Raw genomic sequence first — 10,313 nt, 5'->3', positions numbered from 1 at the left:
GGATTCTGACCCATCTCAACAGATCATTTTGGTTGCTGTGTGTCTTTTCTTCTAGTCAACAGACTTCTTCCCATAACATAATATATTGAACATTGCACAGTTCCACCAATAATTTGATTTCTTTCTAGGACCAAAGCATTGGTACAGCTGGTAATAATGTAATAAATATGCAATAAATACTGTTTGAAGGCCATATTATTTTTAGATATGAAATAGTTGGTATAAGCATATTTTCACTGCCCTCCCTGTCGCTGCTCTTTCTTCACTATGGCACCCTGCTAGTGGTGTTGTCCAGTATGGCGGTTGGTGAAGTAAACTGTGGGTGGGGTAGATGAAGCAAAAAATATTAAATCTCAAATTGAATCTCGTCCATGACTTTTCACATTATAAACCCTTTTCTCGTTCAATTGAATCTGGCCCTTTATTATATATACATTTATATATATGTAGTATTCATCGGCACTCACCAATCACGAAGTCACTTGCCGGGTGCTGACCAAAATAATCTATAACAGTCCATGAAAGCACTCACAGCAGCCGCCATTAAGCATGAATCACTATATCTTTATTTGTGCATGGTGCATACACACATGTACTTATATACCTGCGGATAAATAATATATTTCTATAAAATATCCCTCATAAGCTAATGTGTATATTTTGTAATATGTACTAAAATGGACTAATGTTGAAGTCTAATTACAATCTCATATTAAATTAATGGAAATATGCAGAAGGACAAAGTTTCTTATTGTTTTGTATGTTATCCAGTAACTAGTTTTATTCTGTTTACATTTCTGTCCTTTCTCCCAGAAGCAGGAAGTGAGCAGAAGAGAATCCGCCAAGAAGATGAGATTCCTCTCCCCGTAGCAGTGAGCATGTGTCAGATCCATGCAGAGCTTGGGAGTGGTTCATTTGGCAAAGTAAGTGATGGGCATCTGGGAACTGTTTGTCAGAATCAGTTGGATGATGTGTCCCTAAGGCTAAGGCCACACTAGGCGATAGCGCCGCGATTTGACTCGCGGCGACTTTTCGCCGCGACTTTTAAGCCGCAATCGCTGGGGAAACTTTTGCGCTGGCGTCTATGGGGAATCGCGAAAAATCGCCAGCGTAAAAACACACGCGGCGATCTTTTCTCTACTGTCGCTCGAAATTGCCTCGCTAGGCGATTTCGAGCGACAATAGAAAAAAGATCGCCGCGTGTGTTTTTACGCTGGCGATTTTTCGCGATTCCCCATAGACGCCAGCGCAAAAGTTTCCCCAGCGATTGCGGCTTAAAAGTCGCCGCGAGTCAAATCGCGGCGCTATCGCCTAGTGTGGCCTTAGCCTAACAGACCTGGGATATAAAATAAAGAAAAAAACAGAAATTTTGGGAGGCAGCTGGTCGGATCGTTTTAAAATAATTATTTGTTTTTTGCTTTTGTGCTCATAAACTTTGATCCCAAAACACTTGTCAGTTTATCTCTCATTTATGTTTATCTTATAGAGGAAGGATGAAGTGTGGGTTCAGTATCACAAAAGTGGCCTAGGGTGACATTAAAGGTAAATCCAGCCCTGTACTCTGGAAATAACCTTCTAATCATTTATGTTTTTTTCTGCATTTTTTAGGTGCTGTTGGCATCTCTGCCCAGCAGCCAGCACGTAGCCATAAAAGTCATACAGAAGAGTGACGAGTACCAACTTGCTGATCTCATCACAGAGGCTCGTGTGCTGAAGGTGGCTGCTGGATGCCCACACCTTTGCCATGCGTATGGATCATTCCAAACTCAGGTACAACATAGTGTCAAATCTATCTATCTATCTATCCATCCATTATCTATCTATCTATCTATCTATCCATCCATTATCTATCTATCTATCTATCTATCTATCTATCCATCCATTATCTATCTATCTATCTATCTATCTATCTCTTTCTCTCTCTCTCTCTCTCTCTCTCTCTCTCTCTCTCTCTCTCTCTCTCTCTCTCTCTCTCTCTCTATCTATCATCTATCTATCTATCCATCCATCCATTATCTATCTATCTATCTATCTATCTATCTATCTATCTACAGTATCTATCTATCTATCTATCTATCTATCTATCTATCTCTCTCTCTCTCTCTCTCTCTCTCTCTCTCTCTCTCTCTCTCTCTCTCTCTCTCTCTCGCTCTCTCTCTCTCTCTCTCTCTCTCTCTCTCTTTCTCTCTCTCTCTCTCTCTCTCTCTCTCTCTCTCTCTCTCTATCTATCTATCTTGTCTTCCTGTATCAATTTGACTTTCAGTTTCTCTATGTCTGCATCTATATATCTGTACAACATAGTGTCAAATCTATCTATCTATCTATCCATCTATCTATCTATCTATCTATCTATCTATCTATCCATCCATTATCTATCTATCTATCTATCTATCTATCTATCTATCTATCCATCCATTATCTCTCTCTCTCTCTCTCTCTCTCTCTCTCTCTCTCTCTCTCTCTCTCTCTCTATCATCTATCTATCTATCTATCTATCTATCTATCTATCTATCTATCATCTATCTATCTATTATCTATCTATTCATCCATTATCTATCTATCTATCTATCTATCTATCTTGTCTTCCTGTATCAATTTGACTTTCAGTTTCTCTATGTCTGCATCTATATATCTGTATGTATTTAATCTGAATATATTTCCCTACCTATCTCTATATCTACAGTATATCTGACTATTTATCTGACTATACATGATGTTTCTTTTAGTCTTGTGTTTCCCACCTTAGACTCAAAATCTATTATGGACCTTGTGCTTAAATTTCTTGTCAGTTGCCTAATTTTTTAGCATCTCATGAACTTGAAAGGGTTTTTAGAAATGCATATGGGTCCTTCTCCATTTTGAGAACTTTGTACCAACAATGTCTGCAGTAGATATGTTTAACCAACAATCTCCAAGTTGGTGCTGTCTTCAGCCATAAAATCAGTGTGTGCATAGTAATGTCAATTCACCCTCATGATCATCTTCATCAGGATAATGTGACAAGACAATAGGTCATCTTGTTCCTTGAAAATAAAAAAACAATAGTTTTATAAAAAAAAAACCCGCAGTCATTTATGTTTTTGTGTGCCAGTGCTTCATGTTGTTCCCATACTTTTTTCCATCCAGCGACATGCCTTTATTGTCATGGAGTACGTCAGTGGAGGGACCATGGAAGATCAGATGTACAATGGAGGACGTATGGAGATGGACTCAATAACGTAAGTGGCCAAGTGTGTGAATAACTCAGGAATAACACAGGCAGAGCAGGGAGTAATGTCGAGTACCCAGTTGTTTATAGTTCATATAAAAAAGGGAAAGTTCACCATTTTATATTTTGAGCTATATGTCTTTCATCTAAAGGAAATATTAACCACCTCTGTAGTCTATGACAGCACTAGCCATAAACACCAAAATTTCTCTCACAAATTTAAATGAGAGTATTTAAATGGCATGCAGTTTATGTAGATGTCTAATGGTCTGATATTTGCATAAAACCTTACCATTTGTATGTACATTTGAAACTGTGCAGGCAGAATCAGACTGGATACAGTTGTATCTTTGCCATTAAAGTCACATATAGCATGTAACTGTGTGTTAACTGCTTAATTTAAGAATTAGGTGGTAAGTACAGTGGCCACTGGTGCTTTCTAGCCTGCATAAAGCATGAATGTATGTCTACACCCCCCTATATACTGTATGTATATATATATATATATATATATATATATATATATATATATATATATATATATATATAAACATCTCCATTGTGGACAGCACTCCATAATCAAATGAACTGAATAAAGCATTAGATCATTGAAAGGTTTATTTGGTGGACCAACGTTTCAATTCCGCACAGGAATCTTCGTCAGGGTGAGAAAGATTTTTTTGTGGCACTGCAATGCTTACTATAGCTTAGTAAAGAGAGTAGAGTAAGTAAATATTCATTATATTGATTATAGTGATTTTTAACAAAGTATATTTGTATTTTCTAAAGATTCTACGCAGCTGAAATGGTGTGTGCCCTCCAGTTTCTCCACTGTAATGGGATTATCCACCGGTATGTATTTCTTTCTATATTTTTTATTTCAATTTACAGGGGTTGTTCACCTTTGAGTTAACTTTTAGTATGATGTAGAGGGTGATATTCTGAGACAATTTCCAATTGGTTTAATTTTTTATTTCTGTTTTTTGAGTTATTTAGCTGTTCATTCAGCCAATTTGCAATTTCAGCAATCTGGTTGCTATGGTCCAAATTACCATAGCAACCATGCATTGATTTGAATATGATACTGGAATATGAATAGGAGAGGGGCTGAATAGAAAGACAAGTAATAAAAACGAGCAATAATATTAAATTTGTAGTCTTACAGAGCATTTGTTTTGAGATGGGGGTAAGTGACCCCCATTTGAAAGCTGGGAAGATTCAGAAGAAGATTCAGAAGAAGAAGGCAAATAATTAAAAAACTATAAAAAAATAATAAAGACCAATTAAAAAGTTGCTTAGAATTGGCTATTATATACACCCTTAGGGCTTAAATTTCAAAAATATGGCAAAGAAGAGCTTTAAAAAAGAATTTATTGTGAATTCAAGGGGTTCTGGCACAAGCTTTTTTGCATCAGCTTTTTTGCATCAGCTTTTTTGCCTGTTGTCCTACATTATTATTTTTCCATTATTCAATTTTTTTTTTAACTTAAACCATTTTAAAACGATTTCATATTTGTTGGCCTTTTATAACTTTACAACATCACTGGCCTGCTTTCCATTTTAGTTTTCTGAACCCTAATCTGTCTCTGTAGGGATGTCAAACCAGCTAATGTCCTAGTGACCAGCGAGGGACATGTAAAGGTTTGCGACTTTGGACTGGCGGTTGAGGGCATATTTGAAAATGTGAAAGCCAGAGGAATTGCAGGAACGGTTCGCTACATGGCCCCAGAGGTAAGAGACTCAAAACAAATGGAATGTTAGGGTACTAATCTATGAAGCAAATGTATTCACTGTTTCTAATGTCCGTAAGTGCTTTCTTATGCTTGTTTTTGTGCATTCATTTACTTGACAAAAAAAGGAAAAAATTCTCTTTGCAAGTACAGGTAATATACAGTATATATATTATATAGTACCGTCATTAAGGGGGATTATTTATGAAATTCGAAAATATCTCCTTAAAAAAACTTCTTTTTCTAAGTCTTTACACATCGAATAAAAATTGTTTGAACGTACGCTAAAATCGTTCAACTTTTATTAGACCGCAGGATTGCCAAATTTGCTGTAAAAACTTTGCATTCGATATTCGAAGTTTTTTAATTCGATGGTCGAATTTTGAAGTTTTTTGTACTTCGGAATTCGACCCTTGATAAATCTGCCCCTAAATGTTCTGATTATTGCACGAAACCCAGCGAGATCAGGATATCTTTGGGACTTCTCCCATTGACTTATATACAACCTCGGCAGGTCTGAGATGCTGGATTTTCAGATTCTGTCTTTTTCCATCCTCGGGCTATAATAATTCTTGAAAAATTCTAGGGTTTTTTTTCACTAAAAAAGTGGATTTTATAGTAAATAAAAACACAAATTTTTTGAGTTTTTGGCATTCCTAAGTCTATGCAGTTCTTTGTAAGCATAGTTTAAATATGCTGCATGACAACTTTGCATCAATTATTTTTAGGGCTTTTGTAGCACTGGCCTTGTACACTAAAAAATAAATAAATTCCTCTTAAATTTGTCCAAAACAAATGATATGGAGGCACCACAACAATACATTAGGTAAAAACACAGGGTCGTTAAAGTGCTCTACATGTTTTTTCTTCCCCAGGTCATTTTAGAAGAGCAATATGATGCAGGAATAGACTGGTGGTCACTAGGCATCATACTATATGAGATGGCCACCAAATGCTATCCTTTCTATGAAAGCAGTGACGAATTTGAATGCATGGAAGCCATTCTCTGTGAGGATCCCTACATTCCAGAATGGCTCAGTGAAGATCTGCAAAATCTCCTGCAACAAGTAAGTATAGGAACTTAAACAGGGGATGTCATTAGCTCTGCTATAATATATCTGTTTCTGTTCATACAGATCTAGCAATAGCCCTAACTGGATGCATATGATGTACACAACTAAATAATCACATCTTATAGGTCAAGAAGTGCAGGTTCTCTGTTAGAATCATATAAATACATATTTGCCAAAGCACAGATAATATGTAGATACATTTTGTATTATTATACTATTGCAAAGTCCCAGTGTGTATCTCCATATTGCTATGTCATGTATAAATACTCTATGTCTGCATTTGTTTTTGTATTTATTTAATTTTCTATGAATGAGTCATATGATATTGTATTTACTAGTAAGATGTGGGATTAAAAAACCTGGGCACCACCCCAGATGTTGCTGGGTGGATCTAGAACTGATGTATTTTTTATAGAACATGGAGGTGATGTAGATGTGTAAAACCCACTCCTGATGTTTCATTGCCTTTTGAGTCCTTGGAGTTTTTGGGTTGGTGCACATATAATGAATAGTATATGTATACTATATACATATAAATATTGATCATTATCAGTTTCTTACTTGCAAAAGCTTTGGGTATATATGTTGTTGTACTGCACCAACATCTTGTTTTTGGTGAATTTTGTGAAACTTTGTGATTACTATTTATATGGATAATATTGGTTGATGTTTATTTTGAATGTATTTATTATGGGGTATCTAGTTTTAATGTCTGTTGTTAATTGCTACATATTGAGTATTGCAGACTGGGCAGCCACTCTTTTTAAGAAGAAATAAAAGGATTGGGTTGATCTGTTTAATGTGAGACCAGATTTTTTATTGTTTAGGCGTTTTTCTTTTTGAGGAGAAGACTCCTCAGTTGTTGTAGAGTTTCTCTGGACCCGTTTCCAGTTTATACAATGTTGGTTAACCGTGGTATTGGTATAGCTTACAGGCAAGTGGATTGGCTCTTTGTGATATGCAGGTTTTTAACTTAACTCCAGCTATATATATATATAAATAAATAACTGATCATTTTATCTTATACTTCAGCTTCTCGAGAAAGATCCTGAGAAGAGACTTGGCTGCAATGGCAACATTCGGGAGCACCCATTTTTTCATTCAATCGATTGGGTGCAACTAGAAAAGCAGAATGTGCCACCCCCTTCTGTCCCAGTAAGTACATGTATACAGTATGAATGAAAAACACTGATTTATCTTTGAACGTTATATTTTGCTCACCTACCAGTGCTCTACTACAATGCTAAGTATAGGGTCTATTATCCAGACTGCCCATAAAACGGGTAAAGATTTTCACTGAAGTGTTTTATATAATTGAACTTTTTTTTGCCTTACTTTTTTGTAATGATAAAACAATGCCTTGTATAAGAATTGTATCAACCTCACATTCTGGAAATTCTACAAAAAGAATAACTGGGGAACTAGACAGCTCTATTTGTATGTAAATGCTAGCTACCCTACACCGTGCTGTATTTACAGCTGCATAAACCCCTCTGCCTAAAAGTTCATGTGTCCCTGTACTTGCTAACAAAGTGCACAAGGGGTTTGTGCAGCCTCTCACTAGACCTGTAAGGCAGTGGGGTTGATGCAGTCGAGGCAGGGGGAGTTTATAGCCAAAAATGGATGGGGTTTAATTCCTATCTTAGGCAAATCTTTATGATTTGTTTTGTTAGATTTGAAATTTGGTGCCCTTAATTAGAAAATAGCCACTTATCTGGATAACCCTAGTTCACATCCATTCTGTAGAATAAATCCTCTACCTTTGCTACTCTGCACCAGTCCGATCCACTACAATTCCAGGGAACCACTGTAGGATGTAATGTTTCCTAATTCTGTGTAACCCCAGTAAAAAAATTACATTTTTTTATGGAAACTTGAAAGTAAGCAGCTGGATGGCTATAGACATCCTGCAATTGTTGTGTGAAAGACTAGAAAACCTAGGTGCTGATTTACTAAGATCAGTGCCAATTTGCAGTTGTCCATAGACAAAAGAAAAACACCAATCATATTAAAGAAAAAAAACCCAAGTATTTAATTCAATAATGTACACTAACTAGCATACCCACTGACATCTACCACAATGTAAATGTATCTTTTATTTGCTGGTCATGCACAAAAGATCAGAGTGTTCTTTGCCATTTGGCACTGGAATCAACCACTGGATTATAATAGGGGCCTATATGTCAGGACCACATAATCTTTAGAATTGAAGTTGAGACTTGGGAGGACGCTACAACATTAGAAATTTCAATTTAAAGCCAATATACAGTCTATGCACCAGCTTTTATAATTATTTTCCCATCTTGCTGGCATAACACAAGACCTAACCTTTGTTAAATCTTTATTTTTTTCTGTTTGTCTATGTGTGTGTGTGTGTCTGTCAGTGTGTTTGTGTCTGTCAGTGTGTGTGTTTGTGTCTGTGTGTGTGTGTGTGCCTGTGTGTGTGTGTGTCTGTCAATGTTTGTGTCTGTCAGTGTGTGTGTGTCTGTCAATGTGTATGTAGTGACTGTAAGCTCCACTAGGACAAGGGCTGATCTTTATTAGAAAGAAATGAATGATGATAATGCACAACATTTAGCATGCTTCTTCATCAGTTGGTGCACCTTCAACTCCAGAGACAACTGTTAAATGTGTAAAAGGCATATGGTTTCTTTCCATACTATACACCTGTATAAGCAGACAATATGGACAGGGCTAGGCCTAGGCTAGAACTCACCCTGTGCAAAACTCAATTATGCTGCTCCAACAATAAGTAAAGCAGTATAATTGATTTCACCGATTGGAATAGATATTTAATATTTTGTATTAGAATCATAATAGCAGTGTCCAGTTTACTGCAGGTGTGTTACTGTAACTTTTCACTTCTGCAGCCTCTGCAGTATTATGAAGTCATTTTATTATGAATAAAGAAAAACTCATAAATGTATATTTTGCTTTACTGCAGATGCCATCAGTGGATTTCGACGAGACATATGAAAAGCCTCTGTCGTTTTTGCAGTCCATAAAACACAACATCTCTTCAAGAAACGACATACTGGAATCCCAACTGGAGCAACCAAGCCATTTCGCTATCCAGCCTTACCCTGCATATTGGCCTAATTTCAGCCACTACCAACACCCGTTACCATCAGTTCCTGTTTCTTCTCTTTATCACCATTTAAGTCCTGTCATCAGTCCCCCACCAGTTCCTGCCTTATTCCCATCATCCCATCACCACCATGACCTGCCTTTTAATTTTTATTAACACCCCTTGGACTTTTCCATCACCCCTGCCTCTGGCTAGTTATATTGATCCACACTTCTGCCCCCTTTTTTAAGTAGTTTTTTTCCCTTTGGCCCCCTCAATCCAGCAATGCTTTTGGCTCTATCATCGGCCACTAATTTGATGCATTAACATCTCTTGCTGTCTCTGACCCTTGATACCGGCCCCAACACTGGCCCACTTCATCGGCCTTTACCTCCAGCCCACGCCATCAGCCTTTACCTCTGGCCCCAACACTGGCCCACACCATCGGCCTTTACCTCAGGCCTATGCGACCAGCCCCAACACTGGCCCACTCCATCGGCCTTTACCTCCGGCCTATGCCACTGGCCCACTCCATTGGCCTTTACCTCAGACCCACGCCACCAGCCCCAAAACTGGCCCACTCCATCGGCCTTTACCTCCGGCCCATGCCACCGGCCCCAACACTGCCCCACACCATCGGCCTTTACCTCAGGCCCACGCCACCGGCCGCAACACTGGCCCACTCCATCGGCCTTTACCTCAGGCCCACACCACCGGCCCCAACACTGGCCCACTCCATCGGCCTTTACCTCCGGCCCATGCCATCGGCCCCAATACTGGCCCACTCCACCGGCCTTTACCTCCAGCCCATGCCACCGGCCCCTACACTGGCCCACTCCATCGGCCTTTACCTCCGGCCCATGCCATCGGCCCCAACACTTGCCCACACCATCGGCCTTTACCTCAGGCCCACGCCACCGGCCCCAAAACTGGACCTCCTCCCATGCCACCAGCCCCAACACTGGCCCAAACCATCGGCCTTTACCTCAGGCCCACGCCACCGGCCCCAAAACTGGCCCACTCCATCGGCCTTTACTTCCAGCCCATACCATCGGCCCCAACACTGGCCCACTCCACCGGCCTTTACCTCCAGCCCATACCATCGGCCCCAACACTGGCCCACTCCACCGGCCTTTACCTCCAGCCCATGCCACCGGCCCCTCCACTGGCCCACTCCATCGGCCTTTACCTCCGGCCCATGCCATCGGCCCCAACACTTGCCCACACCATCGGCC

At 39.2% G+C, this 10,313-nt stretch overlaps 1 protein-coding gene across 1 annotated transcript; it reads left to right on the top strand.

The window, feature by feature from the left end:
• Nucleotides 1–676: 676 nt before the first annotated feature.
• Nucleotides 677–9,715, top strand: LOC121393655 (protein kinase C delta type-like). The gene is made up of 8 exons (XM_041562714.1): nt 677–923; nt 1,609–1,770; nt 3,127–3,218; nt 3,998–4,060; nt 4,801–4,939; nt 5,814–6,005; nt 7,044–7,166; nt 8,956–9,715. Exons 1-8 carry the CDS (start codon nt 729–731, stop codon nt 9,253–9,255), a joined length of 1,266 nt encoding a protein of 421 aa, XP_041418648.1. The 5' UTR covers nt 677–728; the 3' UTR covers nt 9,256–9,715.
• The last annotated feature ends 598 nt before the right edge of the window (nt 9,716–10,313 follow it).

The sequence above is a fragment of the Xenopus laevis genome, chromosome 1L (genome assembly GCF_017654675.1).
Source record: "Xenopus laevis strain J_2021 chromosome 1L, Xenopus_laevis_v10.1, whole genome shotgun sequence".
Classification (NCBI taxonomy): Eukaryota; Metazoa; Chordata; class Amphibia; order Anura; family Pipidae; genus Xenopus; species Xenopus laevis.
The sequence above is the reverse complement of the archived record's forward strand: the minus strand, read 5'-3'. Positions and strand labels throughout refer to the sequence as shown.

Excerpts from the sequence above, each read along its gene's own strand:
- LOC121393655 (XM_041562714.1), top strand. The coding sequence starts at position 729 with ATGCAGAAGGACAAAGTTTCTTATTGTTTTGTATGTTATCCAGTAACT. Across the intron at positions 924-1,608 it reads GGAGTGGTTCATTTGGCAAA|GTGCTGTTGGCATCTCTGCC; the intron begins GTAAGTGATGGG and ends TGCATTTTTTAG. Across the intron at positions 6,006-7,043 it reads TGCAAAATCTCCTGCAACAA|CTTCTCGAGAAAGATCCTGA; the intron begins GTAAGTATAGGA and ends CTTATACTTCAG.